Below are 22,240 nucleotides of genomic sequence, written 5' to 3' on the forward strand. Positions count from 1 at the left end.
GCGCTTGACTCCCGCCCCAGTAGCGCCCCGGTTACCGCCAGCAAAGAAAGTGGAGCACGGGAGATTGCATCCGGCTTCCTTTCAATGAGGGACTTCTTCGGGCAATTCCATGACGGAGGCGGGACTTCCATACCGGGCGCTAAAAGTCCCGGCCCCGGAATGTTACTGCCCCCAATCGGGAAACAGGACAAATTTGCCCCTTTTATTTCTATGGAGAGACTAGAGATGTTGGGTTGATCTCCTTAGAATAGAGAAGATTAAAAGGAGATTTGATAGAAGTGTTCAGAATCATGAATGGTTTTCATAGAGTATACATGTGAAAGACTGTTGCCAGTGGCAGAGAAGTCAGTAACCAGTGCACACAGATTTAAGGTGATGAGCAAAAGAACTAGAGGAAAAGATTCTTCACAAAGTAACTTGTTGTGATCTGAAAGGCACAGCTTGAAAAGATGGTGCAAGCAGATTCAATTGTAGCTTTCAGACAGAATTGGATAAATTGTTGAAGCAAAAAAAATGACAGGGCTATGGGAAAAGAGCAGGGGAGGGGGACTATTTGTGTAGTTCTGTAAATGAGCCAGCAGTGGCATGATGGGTTGAATGACCTCCTTCCTGTGCTGTATCACCCTATGATTCTACTGACACTGGAAGATCATCTTTAATTAGTCAAAACTATTGGGTTAATTTCCATATGGACAAATCAAATTGGCAAAAGTAGTTTGGAGGACGAGTTCATGGAATGCATTCTAGACAGTTTGCTCGAACAATGTTGTTCTACAGAAGCTGGGGTCTGTGGAACCAACCAGCAAAGCGGCTATTTTAGATCTTGTCATGTTTAATTTTTTTTTAATGATTCATTCTCGGGATGTGACCATCACTGGCACAGCCAGCACTTATTGCCCATGAGAAGGTGCTGGTGAGACAACTTCTTAAACCGCTGCAAGTCCATAAGATGAAGGTACTAACACAATGCTGTTAGGGAGGGAGTTCCATGATTTTGACCCAGCGATGATGAGGGAACAGCAATATTTTTTCAAGTCCGGATGGAGTGTGACTTCGAGGGAGAACCCATACATCTCATAGTAAGGAATCCTCCAGAGAAGAGTGATCATAATTTGATAGAATTTGGCATTGAGTTCAAAAGTGAAGTACTTAAGTCTGCCAATGACATAGGTAGGTGGGCTGAGTGGGCTAAGATAGATTTGGAAATGAAATTGAACAGTATGATCGTAGTTAAGCAATGGCAAATTTTGAAAAAGTATTTGATTATTATCAATGCATATAAATGTTTGAGAAATAAAAAGTCCACGAAAAGTAATCCCTCTGTGGCCAACTAAGGAAGATAAGGATAGTATTAGATTAAAAGTAAAGGCTTTAATGTTTCCAAGAAGAGTTCTAAGCCTGAGGGTAGGGAGAGTTTTAGAAACCAGCAAAGAGTTACCAAAACATTGATAGTTTAATCATTCTATTTTCTCTCTCTATCAAGAAATCTAAACACAGATTGTAAGAGCTTCTATAGTGAAGGTAAATGTGGGTCGATTGAGTCTGAGAAAAGAGAAAGTATGATGGGGAATAAGGAAATGGCAGAGACGTTAAACAAATATTCTGTTTCCACAGTAGAAGACACAAAAATCATACCAGAAATAGTGGGGAACCAAGGGCTAGAAATTCCACAGCCTGTTGTTATTTGATAAATAACATCATTTTTGTGAAGAAATAAGAATAAAAATATTGCCGTTTTTAACGGAATATATTTGACAACAAAATACGCCTGTCGTTAAACAACAGCATTGCACAAGGATTCACGGTGGAAACCGCGATCTCACCAACTTTAGCCCGAGGCCTATCAATGCTAAAAATACAGGCCCTGGGAGGGGAGAAAACACACACAAATAAAAAATTGCAAAAAACAAAAAAATCAAAAGTCACAAAACATTTACCAGACCATTAACTAAGTAATTGCTGCAAAAGAATTAAAAAATAAAAATGTTAACTTACCTTTTTTGCAGGTCTTCGGGATTGGTTCATAGAAACATCGAAAATAGGTGCAGGAGTAGGCCATTCGGCCCTTCTAGCCTGCACCGCCATTCAATGACTTCAAGGACAGAAAACACAACAGGAAAAATGAGGTCATTTTCAGGTTGGCAGGCTAGTGGGGTGCCGCAAGTATCAGTGCTGGGGCATCAGCTTTTTACAATCTATATTGATGACTGAGATGAAAGGACCGAATGTAATGTATCTAAGTTTGCTGATGATACAAAGCTAGGTGGGAAAGAAGGCTGTGAGGAGGCTTCTCAGCTTCGATGTGGGGGGTCATCAGCCAGGTGGTGAGGCCATATCGTTAGTCACCAAATCCAGCATTGACCTTGTGGCTGCCTGGTAAATATGTCAGATACAGCGCTCTCACGCAGCATGTGAGCCTCATCGATGTGCCCAGAAATTTGGCATTCACTGCCATAATTATCTGGTTGTGGTCGACAATGAGTTGGATCTTCAGGGATTGAAATCCTTTTCGGTTGCAAAAAACCTCTGCGTCCTGAAAAGGTGCCCGTATGGCGATGTGCGTACAGTCTATTGCTCTCTGCCCCTTGGGGAAGTTAGCAATTCGGTAGAATCCTAGACCCCTGTCAGGCTGAGCCTCCGTGGTCATAGGGAAGCTGATAAAGTCCATCCTACATGTGTACAGAGCTTCAGTGACCTGTCTAAAGCAGTAATGTGTGGCATGTTGAGATATAGTGCAAATGTTGCCAGCGGAGGCCTGAAAGGAACCCGATGTGTAGAACGACAGTGCCGCGGTCAGCTTGACCTCGACAGACAGGGCGGTCCTGATGGTGCTGGCAGGCTGAAGATCTGCCCTGATGAGCTGGCATATCTCACGGATAACCACTTTGTGGAAGCACAGTCTCTGAAGGCAGGTGTTCTCGGATAAGTCGAGGTAAGACTGCTTCTCCCTGTAAATGCGGGGGGTGTATGGTCTGGTCCTCCTCATCAGTCTGGCATGTCTTAGATTGGGCACATAATGCTGTGGATTAGATCTTGTGCCAATTGTATTCTGCAGCATCTGCGTTGTCATCAAGGCAGGCTGAGAAATGGCTGGCCCCATTCCAATAACAATAAGTATAATGCCCATTGCTCACAAGCAATAACTGTCCCCACTAAGATACCAAACGGAAAATCCAATCGTCCACAGTATGATAAGATGTCTACTCAGATGAACTCATGTTAAATGAACTCCAGAGTACATCCAATCTCCCCCGAAGTTGAAGCAGCCCTTTCAATGAAACAACCTGCGATTTACAAAATGGTGTCCACACCACTGTGATTAGTTCAGGTCAGTTCAACTATTTCACAGCAGATTTTTCGACGAGTGAGATTGTGGGCGATCTGTGTGCGAGGTGCTGAAAGTCACGCTGGGGATATACTGGGCATTAGTTTCGGCAAATGTGATGTTTACGACAAAATAAAAAGTGGGCGGCAGGTATTATTTAATCTTGACGTAAATTACGGGCCGAAAATAACGCTGGGCGATATCATGGGCTTTGGGTTCGTTCATTCTGATGTTTCCGCCCAAAAAAAGGGCGGTATTATTTTTTGTCGGCGTTACCTACATGCCGAAAGTAACACTCGGCGATAAGTGACCAAGAAATGGGCCGCAGTTTCCATTTTGTGGGCTAAATTGGCGATATATCGGCGTTACACCTCATTTCAGTGTTAAAATGGATGTTAAGTGGGCGGTATGCATGCAAAGATAATGGAAAATCTAGCCCATAGTTTCATGAGGTTTAGATTAGCCAAGGTAAACAACAGGGAGCAATTTAGAGTAAAAATACTTAATTGCAGGAAGATCAATTGCAGTGGGATGAGAATGGATTTGGCCCGTGCTAAATTGGATCAAAGATTGGTCGGCAAAACTGCAGTGCAACGGTGGGATGCCTTTAAAGTGGAAATAGTTTGGGTACAGTCGAGGTACATTCCCACTAAGGGGAAATGTAGAGCAACCAGAGCCAGAGCTCCCTGGATACTGAAGGGTGCAACATTCACGAGAACCCCCCCTCTAGTGTTTGGGCTCATTCGAAAGGAAATTTAATTTGGACTATCTACCGGAAAGTTTGAAATGCAAAAGTGCTTATGGAAAAACTACGAACTTTCATCGAATTTTGGACTTTTACAAGACAAATTCAAGCCTGTGGACGGGCCTAAAGAACTAAAGAACTATCTGGGTGGTGAGACTAAGTTAACTTGTTTGGAGGAATGGTCATTCGAAAACCCTTCTCCACAAGAGATATTTACATTACAACAATAAGTCAGAGATGGCCAGCCATCAAACCAAACTGAGAAAAGCCATCTTCAACATGAATAAGAACAAAGGGCCCACTACAGCCTGTATGCGAAAAACTAAGCACAGAAGGACACTGCGATTACCAAGCTAATATTTCCATCAGGAAATAGATTTAGAAATGCAACCCACCCAAGTCATATTAACTTTTAACAAGCACGCCAAAATATTACAAAGAGAAGTCAAGCCCGCCAAATTTTTAAAAAGAATCCTGGACTCATTTGGCGCAAAGATTAGAACAGCTCAAATCGAAAAACTAGCCCCCTGTTTTAACAGAGGGTATGACACACTTTCCCATACAACCGAGACCATGCTGTTGTGATCAAGAAAGGAGAGAAACCAACGCGACAGTTGTAAACTAACTTCTCCAGCCTCGAAGTCCTGAAGCCCTGAAGGAAGGAAGAACATCACCATCGCGGCAGCAACCGACCACAACCAACGCGGTACCAACGAAAAACCACCACGATCGGCCAAACTCGAAACAAAACTTCAACAGGAAGAAACCGAAGAATCGAAAGTTTCCACTCTCCAATCTAAGGCCTGACTACCAACAGGTGAAAACATTACCTAAAGAGACTTTGGACCTATTTCTAATGAAGAAAACCGGGTACTTACCCCATAGGTCCAAAACGTGCCTTACCGCATCAGCGGACTCAACCCAACTGAAGATTGCGCAGTAAGATGTCTTCTCCGATGTTCGGGGTACCGCAAGCAGAACCTACAGAATTCAATGAACCCCGAAATCGCGAACTACCGCTAACTGACCGGAAAGGATTGGTAAGCATAGTCCCTGCCTGCCCTGGAGTCTAACCTTGCTAGGATTAGGTAATGGGAGGTGGGAGGGGTAATTTTTACTGTAATCCCCTTTGAATGTGTAATATATTATTCTTTATTCGAGTGATTATAAGTCTGACATTGTATTTTCTTATCTGTAATAAAATCAAAGTTCTTTTTCACCAAACCAGTTGTCCTTTGCACTTTATCACATCCCCCAAATAAATCCAGAGTCGAGAACCCGAGGGAGTGGGAGCGATTCGAACGACTCAAGTCGGTCAGAGGTGAACCTGACACCCGGGACCACCCCTTGCAGTGGCGAATGAGATAGAGAATAAGAAGAAGCAGAAAAAGAGCGCGTATAACCGATGTCAGGCTTGAGAATACATCTAAGAATCAGGCTAAATATAGAAAGTTCAGAGAAGTGAAAATGAAAATAAGAGGGGGAAAGAGAGAGTATAAGAATTGGATGGCAGCTATAATAAAAGGTAATGCAAAAGTCTTCTTTAGGCATATAAATATTAAACGGGCAGCAACAAAAAGGGGTGGGGCCGATTAGAGACAAAAAGGAGACCTAGACATGGAGGCACATATTGGAGACAATGTCACTCTGTGACTTGTACCTTTATTCACAGGACCAAGAAATGATGACCCTGCGTGGGACCTCCCATTATATACCTGGTTGACCAGGTGAGGAGTGTCTCCCACAAGTTCACCCCCTGTGGTCAAGGTGTGCATTTCTCAGGTGTATACAGTGTACAGTGTTGTTACATAAAGGTTACAGTTATGTGAGGTTACAAACATGATATCCCTCTCTCTCCCTCTCTCCTGCTGCTGTCCGGGCCGTGGAACTGCATCTGTTGCACTGCGCTGAATTTGTTAACTGCCCAGAAGGTTTTTCCAGAGTCACATATGCCATTCTAAGAAAAATTGGAGTGAATTGGAGCCGGCCAAACTTGCTGAAATGGCCAGAATTGTTGAGGGTGGCAGATAATGCCCCCAATAAGGTAAAAAAAACGTAGCCTAAAAAAATCCTACCTAAGTGAATTATGCCAGTGCAGAAACTTTGGGGAAACTTGCAGATTTGAATTTACTCAAAAAAAACGGCGCACGCCAAAAAAATGATGCAGATAATTGAGTAAAATTGATCCCAATAAAGGGAGAGATAGAGGAGATACTGGATGGGATAAGAATTGGGACTAGAAAGGCTGCCTGTATATAAAGTAATTCAGTCACCAGGACCAGATGGGATGCAGCCTCAGATACTGAGGGAAGTGAAGGAAGAAATCACGGAGATACTAGTAATAATCTTCCAATCCTCTTTAGAAACAAACGAGGTGCCAGAGGTGTTATGTAGGTCAACATTGTAACTGTGTAAGACTTGCCACCAGAGGGCGCAACTGTTGGAGGCCCAAGAATCACCTGCATTCCTCGTGCAAGGGAGTATAAAAGGTTGTCTGCCATGCTGCTTAGGCACTCTGGAGTTGTATTAAAGAGACTAAGGTTACATCAGTGTGAGCTCAAAGTACTCAGTCTTATGGCTTTCTTCCATACCTAACAATTGGCGACGAGTAACAGGTTATGAACTTTCATGTGGTTATGGCTGCCGTTGATATTTTAGATAGATCTGTAGAGGGTGATGATTGGGAAGCCTTCATTGAGCGTCTCGACCAGTACTCCGTGGCCAACGAGCTGAATGGGAGCAATAAAGCGATCAAGCGCAGGACGATTCTCCTCACCGTGTGTGGGTCCACAATATACGACCTCATCAAGAATCTGCGAGCACCAGAGAAACCAGTGGAGAAGACATATACAGAGTTGTGTACGCTGGTTCAGAACCACCTCAAGCCGAAGGAGAGCATCTCAATGGCCAGGTATCGCTTCTACACGCATCACCGCTCCGAGGGCCAGGTATCGCTTCTACACACATCACCGCTCCGAGGGCCAGGTATCGCTTCTACACACATCACCGCTCCGAGGGCCAGGACGTGGCGAGTTATGTCGCCGACCTGAGACTCCATGCAGGAACTTGCAAATTTGCTGGATTTTTGGGGAAATGCTGCGGGACTTTTTTGTGCTTGACATCGGCCACGAGGTCATTCTTCGCAAGCTGCTGTCCGCCGAATCCCTAGACCTGAGCAAGGCCATCATGATAGCCCAGGCATTCTTATCCATGAGTAATAATACCAGACAGTTATATTCCCAGCATCGAAGCTCACCGGCAAGTTCTGTGCATAAAATAACATCGCTAGCTGTCAGAACTGCATAAGGCAGGGCCTACATGTCTGCAGCTGCAAGACCGAGGATGACTCAGAGTCCGCCATCGGTCGTGAATGCCAATCCATTAGCATCATGTTGGAGCTGCGGGGTTAATCATCGAGCCCATCAATATCGATTCAAGCACTATGTGTGCAAAGGCTGTGAAACAATGGGGTACCTCCAGCGAATGTGCAGGAGTCCTGCGACTCACCACATGGCAGAGTGGGCAGAGGATGATCGATCTGGCGCGGATCACGCAGAACAAAGAAGGGAGGCAACTCAATCTGAGGAAGAAGTGTACGGGGTACACACCTTCACCACCAAGAGCCCTCCTATCATGCTGAAAGTCAAATTTAACTGTCTACCAGCATCAATGGAGTTGGATACGGGGTGAGTCAGTCAATTATGAGCCAGAAGGCTTTTGAGAAACTGTGGGGCAACAAGGCACAAAGGCCCAAACTGAGCCCGATTCAGACAAAGCTGTGCACCTACATCAAAGTGCTCATACCAGTCATTGGCAGTGCGGCAGTTAAGATATCGTACGATGGAGCTGTGCACGATTTATCACTGTGGATTGTACCCGGCGATGGCCCAACGCTATTTGGCAGAAGCTGGCTGGGAAAGATTCAATGGAACTGGGACGACGTCAAAGCACTATCGTCAGTGGATGATGCCTCGTGCGCCCAAGTGCTGAGCAAGTTTCCTTCGCTATTTGAACCAGGCATCGGCAACTTCACAGGTGCCAAGGTGCAGATCCATCTAGTCCCCGATGCAAGGCCCGTTCATCACAAGGCTAGAGCGGTTCCATATATGATGAGGGAGAAAGTCGAGATCGAACTGGACAGACTTCAACGAGAGAGAATCATATCGCCAGTCGAGTACAACGAGCGGGCCAGTCCAATTGTTCCGGTGTTGAAAAGCGATGGCACAGTCAGAATCTGCGGAGACTACAAGGTAACGATCAAACGAGTCTCATTACAAGACCAGTACCCGCTACCCAAGGCGGATGACCTGTTCACAACGTTAGCAGGGGGGGAAGTCGTTCACCAAGTTGGACCTCACCTCTGCCGACATGACACAGGAGCTGGCTGAATCTTTGAAAAGATTGACGTGCATCAACACACAAAAAGTACTGTTTATATACCACAGGTGCCCTTTTGGGATTCGCTCGGCTGCTGCCATCTTCCAGAGGAACATGGAGAGTCTGCTGAAATCGGTTCCATGTACCGCTGTGGTTCAAGACGACATCCTGATCACTGGTCGTGACACCATCGAACACCTGCACAACCTGGAAGAGGTTCTAGACAGAGGGGGACTCAGGCTGAAATGCTCCAAGTATGTTTTCCTGGTGCCAGAGGTCGAATTTTTGGGGAGAAAGAAAGCGGCAGACGGCATCAGACCCACGGACTCAAAGACAGAGGCCATCAAGAATGCACCCAGACCACAGAATGTGACCGAGCTGCTTTCGTTCCTGGGACTCGTCAACTAATTTGGTAACTTTCTACCCGGCTTAAGCACTTTGCTGGAACCATTGCACATGTTGCTCTGTAAGGGTGACAACTAGGTTTGGGGTAACTCTCAAGAGACAGCCTTTGAGAAGGCCAGAAACCTACTTTGTTCCAATAGGTTACTTGTACTGTATGAACCGTGTAAACGATTAGTGCTAGCTTGCAATATATCTTCTTATGGCGTCGGCAGTCTGTTACAGCAAACCAATGTATCGGGCAAACTTCAACTGGTTACATACGCACCTAGAAGTCTGTCTAAGGCAGAAAGAGTCTACAGTATGGTTGAGAAAGAGGCGTTAGCATGTGTATATAGGATTAAGAAAATGCACCAATACCTATTTGGACTTCGGTTTGAGCTTGAAACCGACCACAAACCGCTCATTTCACTGTTTTCAGAAAGCAAAAGTATAAACACCAATGCTTTGTCCCGCATCCACAGATGGGCACTAACATTGTCCGCCTATGACTATGTTATCCGCCACAGACCAGGCACGGAGAACTGTGCTGATGCCCTCAGTCGGCTATCATTGCCCACTACCGGGGTGGAAATGGCGCAGCCCACAGACTTGCTTCTGGTCATGGATGCTTTTGAGAGCGAGGGATCACCCATCACTGCTCGCCACATCAGGACCTGGACCAGCCAGGATCCTGTGCTATCACTTGTAAAATGTTGCTTCCTTAATAGGAGCTGGTCGGCTGTTCCCGAGGAAATGCAAGATGAAATTACACCGACGCAAAGATGAAATGTCCATCCAGTCGGATTGTCTCTTATGGGGTAATCGCATGGTTTTTGCCAAAAAAGGGCAGGGAAATTTTTATACGTGATCTACACAATACCCACCTAGGCATAGTCATGATGATGGCTATAGCCAGGTCGCATGTTTGGTGGCCTGGCATTGACTCGGACTTAGAGTCATGTGTACACCAGTACAAGACATGCTCACAATTGGGCAATGCACCAAGGGAGGCTCCATTGAGTCCGTGGTCATGGCCCTCCAAACCATGGTCCAGGATCCATGTAGATTTTGCTGGTCCCTTTCTCGGAAAGATGTTTTTAGTTGAAGTGGATGCTTATTCTAAATGGATTGAATGCGTAATCATGTCATCCAGCACATCAACTGCCACCATTGAAAGCCTCCGGGCTATGTTCGCCACCCATGGTTTGCCCGACGTCCTTATCAGTGACAATTGACCGTGTATCACAAGCTCTGAATTCAAGTTTATGACCCGCAATGGCATCAAGCATGTCAGGTCTGCCCCCTTTAAGCCCACATTCAACGGTCTAGTGGAACAGGTAACCCAAACTATCAAGCAGAGTTTGAAACACGTGACGGAAGGCTCGTTGCAGACCTGCTTATCATGGGTTCTGCTCAGCTACCGGAGGCGACCCCACTCGCTCACTGGGGCTTCCCCTGCAGAATTGTTAATGAAGAGAGCACTCAAAACCAGGCTCTCCTTAGTCCACCCGCATCTAAATGATCATGTGGAAACCTGGCGTCACCGGCAAAACAAGTACCACGATCGCGTGGCTGTATCGCGTGACATTGATGTTAACGACCCGGTGTTGGTCCTTAATTAAGGTCATGATCCTAAATGGGTCATTGGCACTGTCTTGGCCAAGGAGAGGAATAGAGTGTTTTTAGTCAAACTATTGAATGGACAAACGTGCAGAAAGCATTTGGATCAGACCAAACTGCGGTTCACCGACAACCAGGAACAACCTGAAGAGGACATCACCATTGTCGATCCACCAACTCACACTCAACCAGCAATCGAGCTCACTGTCAATGAAGAGGATGAACCCACCATTCCCAACAGTCCTGTCAGACCAGCCGCGCCACAGTGCAGCAATGGTCCGACCAGCTCACCCATGTCAGAATTTGAACTCAGACGATCAACCAGAGAGTGTAGGGCCCCGGATTGTCTCAACTTGTAAATAATTTATATCAAAGACTTTGGGGGGGAGTGATGGTATGTATGTAAACATTGTAACTGTGCAAGACTTGCCACCAGAGGGTGCAACTGTTGGAGGCCCAAGGGTCACCTGCACACCTCGCGCAAGGGAGTATAAAAGGTTGTCTGCCATGCTGCTTAGGCACTCTGGAGTTGTATTAAAGAGACTAAGGTCACATCACTTTTAGCTCACAGTACTCAGTCTTGTGGAGTTCTTCCATACTTAACAAGAGGACTGGAGAATTGCAAATGTTACATCCTTGTTCAATAAAGGGTGTAAGGGTTAAACCCTGCAACTATAGGCCGGTCAGTTTAACCTCAGTAGTGTGGAAGCTTTTAGAAATAGTAATCAGGGACAAAATTAACAGTCACTTGGACAAGTATGGATTAATTAAGGAAAGCAAGCATGGATTTGTTAAAGGCAAATCATGTTTAACCAACTTGATCGAGATTTTTGATGAAGTAACAGAGATTGTAGATGAGTGCAATGTGGATGACGTGGTGTACATGGATTTCCAAAAAGCATTCGACATAGTGCCACATAATAGGCTTGTCAGCAAAGTCGAAGCCCACAGAATAAAAGGGACACTGGCAGAGTGGATACGAAATTGGCTGTATGACAGGAAACAGTGAATAGTTGTGAACGGTTGTTTTTCGGACTGGAGGAATGTATACAGTGGTGTTCCCCAGGGGTCAGTTCTCGTACCACTGCTTTTCTTGATATACATTAATGCCTTGGATGTGGGTGTACAGGGCACAATTTCAAAATTTTCAGATTAAACAAAACTTGAAAGTATAGTGAACAATGATAGGATAGAGGATATAGACAAGCTGGTGGAATGGGCGCACACATGGCAGATGAAATTTAAAGCAGAAAAGTGTAAGTGATACATTTTTGTTAAAAGACTGAGGAGAGCAAATATAAACTAAAGGGTACATACCTAAAGGGGGTGCATGAACGGAGCGACCTAGGGGTATATGTGCATATATCGTTGAAGGTGGCAGGGCAGGTTGAGAAAGCAGATAAAAAAAGTTTAGAGGATCCTGGCTTCCTGCTAAGAGGTATCAAGTACAAAATCATGGCTATTATGATGAACCTGTATAAAACACTAGTTCAGCCTCAACTGGAGTATTGTGTCCAATTCTAGGCACGGCACTTTAGGAATGATGTGAAGGTATTAGAGAGGGTGCAGAACAGACTTACAAGAATGATTCCAGGGATCAGGGAGTTCAGTTACGTGGAGAGACAGGAGAATTTGGGGTTGTTCTCCTTTGAGCAGAGATGATTGAGAGGAGATTTGATAGAGGTGTTCAAAATCATGAGGGGTCTGGACAGAGTAGATCAAGAGAAACTGTTCCCATTGCACAACGCTCCTGCTGCTCACCTCCTTAACTAACTCCAACTGCACCTCCTTAATGTGAGCAGCAGGTTTCTTTCTCCAATGGCTGGGGGAAAATATGTCTCTCCTCCACCTCCTGACTGCACCCAGCAGTAATTCCAGTGAGGCATCATTGAATCTGGGTGCTGCCCTTGCTCTATGTCCACCATCCATGCTGAACATCTCCAATTTACACATAGGCACCGTCCCTTTAAATACAGCTGAGATTATGTCATGTGGGTGTGCATCACGCCCACTGTGCAGCTCGGAGACACAAAACCTTGAAGTCAAAATTAATTGCTGCAATTCAGTTGAGATTGCAAATTCAGCCCGCTCAGTTGATTTCCGTGTTTCCCCCATGTAATTCCACACCGGAGCACACAACCTGTCTTCAGATTAATATCGGGGTCAACAATATGGAACAAACTTTCAAACCTGATATCATTTTGCTTCAGTTTCAACTCTCTAAAAAAGAATTGTTGGAATGTGTGTGTTGCTGCCCATCTCGAGTTGCCCAAAGCGACTGTGTGTCTTGCGAGATATTTCAGAGGGCAGTTAATGATCAGCCACATTGGTGTGTGACCGAGGTTACATAGAGGTCAGACCAGGTAAGGGTAACACATTTCCTTCCCCAAATATGAGTCTCAATTGCCAAATCCTGCACACAGAGAATATTGAATCATGAAAGGCTGTAATGTTCACATTGTACAAAGAATCTTAAATGCACCAATCTCCATTATGCTTTGATTGATAATCTTACCATGTAGTTAAAATATGGAACCCTCGAAACTTCATCCCAATATTTGCCGGTAAATGATTTAGGCAAGAGCTTCATGATATCTTTGTATGGGACCCAGTTTGCCACTGCATAACTGCAAGGGGCATCTTCCAAATTGTTCCTTTCCAATTCACATCTACCAGGCTGGAAAGTACAAAAAGGATGAGAAAATAATACTTGTGAATATATTTAATTTGGTAACTTCAAAAACACAGGAACAGCATGAACGATCTCCAAACGTAAAAGACAAGACACACCCAGTAGTTTATCTGGAATGCATAATTAGATCCTGCCTGCCTAAGTAATCAAGTACTTTACAAATTGTAATTTGAGCGATTCTGACTGCCAGGCGCCAGTCAGAACAGAGCTCACATCGAAGAGATTGGGCTCACCCTTGTGGTTTAAGATGTACTCCTACCCCCCAAGCATGTTTCTAACATTCAGTTCACCCCCTGAGTTTCTGATTTTTTGCCAATCAACAAGTTCCTTACCTCCCCCACCACCCAAGTTCCTGACCTTCCCCTTCACGTTTCTGTCATCCTCTCCCCACTCAATTTCCTGCCTTTCACCCTCCCCCCTTCCCACCCCCGAGATCCTGACCTTCTCTCACCCTGCCCAAGTATCTGAACTGCCCCCGCCCAAGTATCTGACCTCCCCCCGCCTAAGGTCCTGACCACCCAATGCCCAAGTATCTGACCTCCCCCCGCCCAAGGTCCTGACCACCCAATGCCCAAGTTCCTGACCTTCTTTACCCCTCTGGGCTCTTTACCTTCTTCCCCTACACCCCATTTTCCCCCGCTTCCTAACTTTCTCCACCTTCCCAATTTTCTTCCCCCTTTTGGTTCCTGACCTTCTCTCCCCAACTAGTTCCTTACCATCCCCCACCACCCATCGATGGGGCATTGTGTGTGGGTCACAGATTGTTAACAGGTTTATTGGCTATGAAGTGAATAGTAACCCAGCATGGCTCAAAGACTGGTGTGGAAGAAATGGGTTTCAATTCATGGGGCACGGGCACCAGTACAGGGGTAAAAGGGAACTGTTCCATTGGGACAGGTTTCACTTGAAACATGCTGGGGCTAGTGTCCTGGTGAATTGAATAACTAGGGCTGTAGAGAGGGGAGAGTTCAGGTGAGCAGAAATTTAAAAAGTCATAGAGCAAGGTGAAGGCAATAGAGCAGGATAGCGGTGGGGGAAATGATAACCAAAGTTTGACAGGAAGAGACAGAATGTATAAAAATAAGAGTGTATCAGAAAGTGTGGTCAAAGCAGGGCAAAATGATAAATCATAGAATCATAGTAACATAGAAATATACACCATGGAAGGAAGGGGAAAATGTTGGAATCAGTTATTAAAGATGAAATAGCAGCGCATTTGGAAAGCAGTGACAAGATCGGTCCAAGTCAGCGTGGATTTATGAAAGAGATATCATGCTTGACAAATCTTCTCGAATGTTTTGAGGATTTGACTAGTAGAGTGGACAAGGGAGAACCAGTGGATGTGGTGTATTTGGACTTTAAAAAGGCTTTTGACAGAGTCCCACACAAAGAGATTAGTTTGCAAAAATTAAAGCACATTGGAGTTAAGGTATTGACGTGGATAGAGAACTGGTTGGCAGACAGGAAACAGAGAGTAGTGATAAACGGGTCCTTCTCAGCATGGCAGGCAGTGACTAGTGGGGTGCCGCAGGGCTCAGTGCTGGGACCCCAGCTATTTACAATATACATAAAAAATTTTGATGAAGGAATTTATCACAGTGTGAGCTGTGAGGAGGACTCTAAGAGGCTGCAGGATGATTTGGACAGGTTAGGTGAGTGGACAAATGCATGGCAGATGCAGTATAATGTGGATAAATGTGAGGTTATCAACTTTGGTGGCAAAAACACAAAGGCAGAATATTACCTTCATGGTGGCAGATTAGGAAAAGGGGAGGTGCAACGAGACCTGGGTATCATGGTACATCAGTCATTGAAAGTTGGCATGCAGGTACAGCAGGCGGTGAAGGAGGCAAATGGCATGTTGGCCTTCATAGCTAGGGGATTTCAGTATAGGAGCAGGGAGGTCTTAATGCAGTCGTGCAGGGCCTTGGTGAGGCCTCACCTGGAATATTGTGTTCAGTTTTGGTCTCCTAATCTGAGGAAGGATGTTCTTGCTAATCTGCCGCCATTCAGTTAATGTTCTGTCTTCGTGTTTTTACCCCCAAAGTGTATAACCTCACATTTATACTGCATCTGCCATGCATTTGCCCACTCGCCTAACCTGTCCAAGTCACCCTGCAGCCTCTTAGAGTCCTCCTCACAGCTCACACCGCCACCCAGTTGAGTGTCATCTGCAAACCTGGAGATATTACACTCAATTCCTTCATCCAAATCATTAATATATATTGTAAATAGCTGAGGTCCCAGCACTGATCCCTGTGGCACCCCACTAGTCACTGCCTGCCATTCTGAAAAGGACCCATTTATCCCGACTCTCTGCTTCCTGTCTGCCAACCAGTTCTCTGTCCACGTCAGTAAATTACCCCCAATACCATGTGCTTTGATTTTGCACACCAATCTCTTGTGTGGGACCTTGTCAAAAGCCTTTTGAAAGTCCAATTACACCACATCCACTGGTTCCCCCTTGTCCACCCTCCCAGTTACATCCTCAAAAAATCCCAGAAGGTTTGTCAAGCATGATTTCCCTTTCATAAATCCATGCTGACTTGGTCCAATCCTGTCACTGCTTTCCAAATGCGCTGCTATTTCATCCTTAATGATTGATTCCAACATTTTCACCACTACTGATGTCAGGCTATAATTGCCCGTTTTCTCTCTCCCTCCTTTTTTAAAAAGCGGTGTTACATTAGCTACTCTCCAGTCGATAGGGACTGATCCAGAGTTGATAGACTGTTGCAAAATGATCACCAATGCATCCACTATTTCTAGGGCCACTTCTTTTAAGTACTCTAGGATGTAGACTATCAGGCCCCAGCTATTTATCAGCTTTCAATCCCATCAATTTCCCCAACACAATTTCCTGCCTAATAAGGATATCCTTCAGTTCCTCTTCTCACTAGACCCTCGGTCCCCTTGTACATCCGAAAGGTTATATGTGTCTTCCTTAGTGAAGACAGAACCAAAATATTTGTTCAATTGGTCTGCCATTTCTTTGTTCCCCATTATAAATTCACCTGAATCTGACTGCAAGGGACCTACGTTTGTCTTCACTAATCTTTTTCTCTTCACATATCTACAGAAGCTTTTGCATCAGTTTTTATGTTCCCAGCAAGCTTCCTCTCGTACTCTAATTTCCCCCTCTGAATTAAACCCTTTGCTCCTCTGCTCAATTCTAAATTTCTCCCAGTCCTCAGGTTTGCTGCTTTTTCTGGCTAATTTTCTGACGGTACGCGTTGCGGAGTTGGAGCTGATGGTGGATTCACTCTGGAGCATCCACGATGCTGAGAATGACGTGAGTATCACGTGTAGCGAGTTGGTCTTACCGCAGGAGAAGGGTCCACAGCCAGCTAGGGAATGGAAGACCAGCAGGAAGAGTAGGGCAAGGAAGGTAGTGCAGGAGTCCCCTGTGGTCATCCCCCTGCAAAACAGATACACTGCTGAGGGGTACTGTTGAGGGGGATAACTCATCAGGGGAGGGCAGCAGCAGCCAAGTTCATGGCACTGTGGCTGGCTATGTTGCACAGGAGGGCAGGAAAAAGAGTGGGAGAGCAATAGTGATAGGGGATTCAATTGTAAAGGGAATAGATAGGCGTTTCTGCGGCAGCAACCGAGACTCCAGGATGGTATGTTGCCTCCCTGGTGCAAGGGTCAAGGATGTCTCGGAGCGGGTGCAGGACATTCTAGAAAGGGAGGGAGATCAGCCTGTTGTCGTGGTGCACATTGGTACCAACGACATAGGTAAAAAAAAGGGATGAGATCCTACGAAACGAATTTAAGGAGCTAGGAGCTAAATTAAAAAGTAGGACCTCAAAAGTAGTAATCTCGGGATTGCTACCAGTGCCACGTGCTACTCAGAGTAGGAATCGCAGGATAGCGCAGATGAATACGTGGCTTGAGCAGTGGTGCAGCAGGGAGGGATTCAAATTCCTGGGACATTGGAACTGGTTCTGGGGGAGGTGGGACCAGTACAAACCGGACGGTCTGCACCTGGGCAGGACCGGAACCAATGTCCGAGGGGGAGTGTTTGCTAGTGCTGTTGGGAAGGATTTAAACTAATATGGCAGGGGGATGGGAACCAATGCAGGGAGACAGAGGGAAACAAAAAGGAGGCAAAAGAAAAAGACAGAAAGGAGATGAGGAAAAGTGGAGGGCAGAGAAACCCAAGGCAAAGAACAAAAAGGGCCACTGTACAGCAAAATTCTAAAAGGACAAAGGGTGTTAAAAAAACAAGCCTGAAGGCTTTGTGTCTTAATGCAAGGAGTATCTGCAATAAGGTGGATGAATTAACTGTGCAAATCGATGTTAACAAATATGATGTGATTGGGATTACGGAGACGTGGCTCCAGGATGATCAGGGCTGGGAACTCAACATCCAGGGGTATTCAACATTCAGGAAAGATAGAATAAAAGGAAAAGGAGGTGGGGTAGCATTGCTGGTTAAGGAGGAAATTAAGGCAATATTTCGGAAGGACATTAGCTTGGATGATGTGGAATCTATATGGGTAGAGCTGCAGAACACCAAAGGGCAAAAAACGTTAGTGGGAGTTGTGTACAGACCTCCAAACAGTAGTAGTGATGTTGGGGAGGGCATCAAACATGAAATTAGGGATGCGTGCAATAAAGGTGCAGCAGTTATAATGGGTGACTTTAATATGCACATAAATTGGGTTAACCAAACTGGAAGCAATACGGTGGAGGAGGATTTCCTGGAGTGCATAAGGGATGGGTTTTTAGACCAATATGTCGAGGAACCAACTAGGGGGGAGGCCATCTTAGACTGGGTGTTGTGTAATGAGAGAGGATTAATTAGCAATCTCGTTCTGCGAGACCTCTTGGGGAAGAGTGACCATAATATGGTGGAATTCTGCATTAGGATGGAGAATGAAACAGTTAATTCAGAGACCATGGTCCAGAACTTAAAGAAGGGTAACTTTGAAAGTATGAGGCGTGAATTGGCTAGGATAGATTGGCGAATGAAACTGAAGGGGTTGACTGTGGATGGGCAATGGCAGACATTTAGAGACCGCATGGATGAACTACAACAATTGTACATTCCTGTCTGGCGTAAAAATAAAAAAGGGAAGGTGGCTCAACCGTGGCTATCAAGGGAAATCAGGGATAGTATTAAAGCCAAGGAAGTGTCATTCAAATTGGCCAGAAATAGCAGCGAACCCGGGGACTGGGAGAAATTTAGAACTCAGCAGAGGAGGACAAAGGGTTTGATTAGGGCAGGGAAAATGGAGTTCGAGAAGAAGCTTGCAGGGTACATTAAGACGGATTGCAAAAGTTTCTATAGATATGTAAAGAGAAAAAGGTTAGTAAAGACAAACGTAGGTCCCCTGCAGTCAGAATCAGGGGAAGTCATAACAGGGAACAAAGAAATGGCGGACCAATTGAACAAGCACTTTGGTTCAGTATTCACTGAGGGGGACACAAACAACCTTCCGGATATAAAAGGGGTCGGAGGGTCTAGTAAGGAGGAGGTACTGAGGGAAATCCTTATTAGTTGGGAAATTGTGTTGGGGAAATTGATGGGATTGAAGGCCGATAAATCCCCACGCCCTCATGGACTGCATCCCAGAGTACTTAAGGAGGTGGCCTTGGAAACAGTGGATGCATTGACAGTCATTTTCCAACATTCCATTGACTCTGGATCAGTTCCTATCGAGTGGAGGGTAGCCAATGTAACCCCACTTTTTAAAAAAGGAGGGAGAGAGGAAGCAGGGAATTATAGACCGGTCAGCCTGACATCGGTAGTGGGTAAAATGATGGAATCAATTATTAAGGATGTCATAGCAGTGCATTTGGAAAGAGGTGACATGATAGGTCCAAGTCAGCATGGATTTGTGAAAGGGAAATCATGCTTGACAAATCTTCTGGAATTTTTTGAGGATGTTTCCAGTAGAGTGGACAAGGGAGAACCAGTTGATGTGGTATATTTGGACTTTCAGAAGGTTTTCGACAAGGTCCCACACAAGAGATTAATGTGCAAAGTTAAAGCACATGGGATTGGGGGTAGTGTGCTGACATGGATTGAGAACTGGTTGTCAGACAGGAAGCAAAGAGTAGGAGTAAATGGGGACTTTTCAGAATGGCAGGCAGTGACAAGTGAGGTACCGCAAGGTTCTGTGCTGGGGCCCCAGCTGTTTACATTGTACATTAATGATTTAGACGAGGGGATTAAATGTAGTATCTCCAAATTTGCGGATGATACTAAGTTGGGTGGCAGTGTGAGCTGCGAGGAGGATGCTATGAGGCTGCAGATTGACTTGGATAGGTTAGGTGAGTGGGCAAATGCATGGCAGATGAAGTATAATGTGGATAAATGTGAGGTTATCCACTTTGGTGGTAAAAACAGAGAGACAGACTATTATCTGAATGGTGACAGATTAGGAAAAGGGGAGGTGCAACGAGACCTGGGTGTCATCATACATCAGTCATTGAAGGTTGGCATGCAGGTGCAGCAGGCGGTTAAGAAAGCAAATGGCATGTTGGCCTTCATAGCGAGGGGATTTGAGTACAGGGGCAGGGAGGTGTTGCTACAGTTGTACAGGGCCTTGGTGAGGCCACACCTGGAGTATTGTGTACAGTTTTGGTCTGAGGAAGGACATTCTTGCTATTGAGGGAGTGCAGCGAAGGTTCACCAGACTGATTCCCGGGATGGTGGGACTAACCTATCAAGAAAGACTGGATCAACTGGGTTTGTATTCACTGGAGTTCAGAAGAATGAGAGGGGACCTCATAGAAACGTTTAAAATTCTGACAGGGTTAGACAGATTAGATGCAGGAAGAATGTTCCCAATGTTGGGGAAGTCCAGAACCAGGGGACACAGTCTAAGGATAAGGGGTAAGCCATTTAGGACCGAGATGAGGAGGAATTTCTTCACCCAGAGAGTGGTGAACCTGTGGAATTCTCTACCACAGAAAGTTGTTGAGGCCAATTCACTAAATATATTCAAAAATGAGTTAGATGAAGTCCTTACTACTAGGGGAATCAAGGGGTATGGCGAGAAAGCAGGAATGGGGTACTGAAGTTGCATGTTCAGCCATGAACTCATTGAATGGCGGTGCAGGCTAGAAGGGCCGAATGGCCTACTCCTGCACCTATTTTCTATGTTTCTATGTTTCTATGTTTCTATGCCTCTTCCTTGGATCTAACGCTATCCTTAATTTCCTTTCTTAGCCACAGTTGAGCCACCTTCCCTGTTTTATTCTTACTCCAGACAGGGATGTACAACTGTTGAAGTTCATCCATGTGATCTATAAATGTTTGCCAGTGCCTATCCACCGTCAACCCTTTAAGTGTCATTTGCCAGTCTATTCTAGCCAATTCACACCTCATACCGTCGAAGTTAGCTTTCCTTAAGTTTCGGACCCTGGTTTCTGAACTAACTGTGTCACTCTCCATCTTAATAAAGAAATCTACCATATTATGGTCACTCTTCGCAAGGGGCCTCGCACAACAGGATTGCTAATTAGTCCCTTCTCATTACACATCACCCAGTCTAGGATGGCCAGCTCTCTAGTTGGTTCCTCGACATATTGATCAAGAAAACCATCCTTAATACAATCCAGGAAATCGTCCTCTACCGCATTGCTGCCAGTTCGGTTAGCCCAATCTATATGTAAATTAAAGTCGCGCATGATAACTGCTGTACCTTTATTGCACACATCCATTATTTCTTGTTTGATGCTGTCCCCAACCTCACTACTACTGTTTGGTGGCCTGTACACAACTCCCACCAGCTTTTTCTGCCCTTTGTTATTCCGTAGCTCCACCCACACCAATTCCACATCATCCAAGCCAATGTCCCTCCTTACTATTGCATTAATTTCCTCTTTAAACAGCAACGCCACCTGCCTCCTTTTCCTCTCTGCCTATCCTTCCTAAATGTTGAATACCTCTGGATTTTGAGTTCCCAGCTTTGGTCACCCTGGAGCCATGTCTCCGCGATGCCAATTACATCATATCCATTAACTGCTATCTGCGCAGTTAATTCGTCCACCTTATTCCGAATACTCCTCGCATTGAGGCACAGAGCCTTCAGGCTTGTCTTTTTAATACATCTTGACCCTTTAGAATTTGTCTGCAATGTTGCCCTTTTTGTTTTTTGCCTTGGGATTCCCTGCCTCCACTTTTACTCTTCTCCTTTTTATCTTTTGCCTCTGTCTCCCTTTTATTTCCCTCTGCCTCCCTACATAGGTTCCCGTCCCCCTGCCATATTAGTTTAACTCCTCCCCAACAGCACTAGCAAACACTCCCCATAGGACATTGGTTCCGGTCCTGCCCAGCTGCAGACCGTCCGGTTGGTACTGGTCCCACCTCCCCCAGAACCGGTTCCAATGCCCCAGGAATTTGAATCCCTCCCTTCTGCACCACTCCTCAAGCCACGTATTCATCTGAGCTATCCTGCGATTCCTACTCTGACTAGCACGTGGCACTGGTTGCAATCCTGAGATTACTACTTTTGAGGTCCTACTTTTTAATTTAGCTCCTAGCCCCCTAAATTCGTCCCGGAGGACCTCATCTCGTTTTTTACCTGTATTGTTGGTACCTATGTGCACCATGACAACTGACTATTCACCCTCCCTTTTCAGAATGTCCTGCACCCGCTCCGAGACATCCTTGACCCTTGCACCAGGGAGGCAACATACCATCCTGGAGTCTTGGTTGCGGCCACAGAAACGCCTATCTATTCCCCTGACAATCGAATCCCCTATCACCATAGCTCTTCCACTCTTTTTCCTGCCCTCCTGTGCAGCAGAGCCACCCACGGTACCATGAACTTGGCTGCTGCTGTCCTCCCCTGATGAATCATCCCCCTCAACAGTACCCAAAGCGGTGTATCTGTTTTGCAGGGGGATGTCCGCAGGGGACCCCTGCACTACCTTCCTTGCACTGCTCCTGTTGGTCACCCATTTACTATCTGGCTGTGTACCCTTTACCTGCTGTGAGACCAACTCGCTCAACGTGCTATTCACGTCATTCTCAGCATCGTGGATGCTCCAGAGTGAATCCACCCGCAGCTCCATTGCCGTAATGCGGTCTGTCAGGAACTGCAGACGGATACACTTCTCGCACACGTAGTCGTCAGGG

The 22,240-nt window shown here is 45.6% G+C and overlaps 1 protein-coding gene across 1 annotated transcript in view; it reads right to left on the reverse strand.

Moving 5' to 3' along the window:
- Nucleotides 1–22,240, reverse strand: part of LOC139268371 (di-N-acetylchitobiase-like) — a 55,578-nt gene that overhangs the window by 10,367 nt on the left and 22,971 nt on the right. Inside the window, exon 7 of the mRNA XM_070886441.1 lies at nucleotides 12,967–13,128. Coding sequence (XP_070742542.1) covers nucleotides 12,967–13,128 — 162 coding nt within the window. The remainder of the gene's footprint in view (nucleotides 1–12,966; nucleotides 13,129–22,240) is intronic.

The sequence above is a fragment of the Pristiophorus japonicus genome, chromosome 8, assembly GCF_044704955.1.
Source record: "Pristiophorus japonicus isolate sPriJap1 chromosome 8, sPriJap1.hap1, whole genome shotgun sequence".
Classification (NCBI taxonomy): domain Eukaryota; kingdom Metazoa; phylum Chordata; class Chondrichthyes; family Pristiophoridae; genus Pristiophorus; species Pristiophorus japonicus.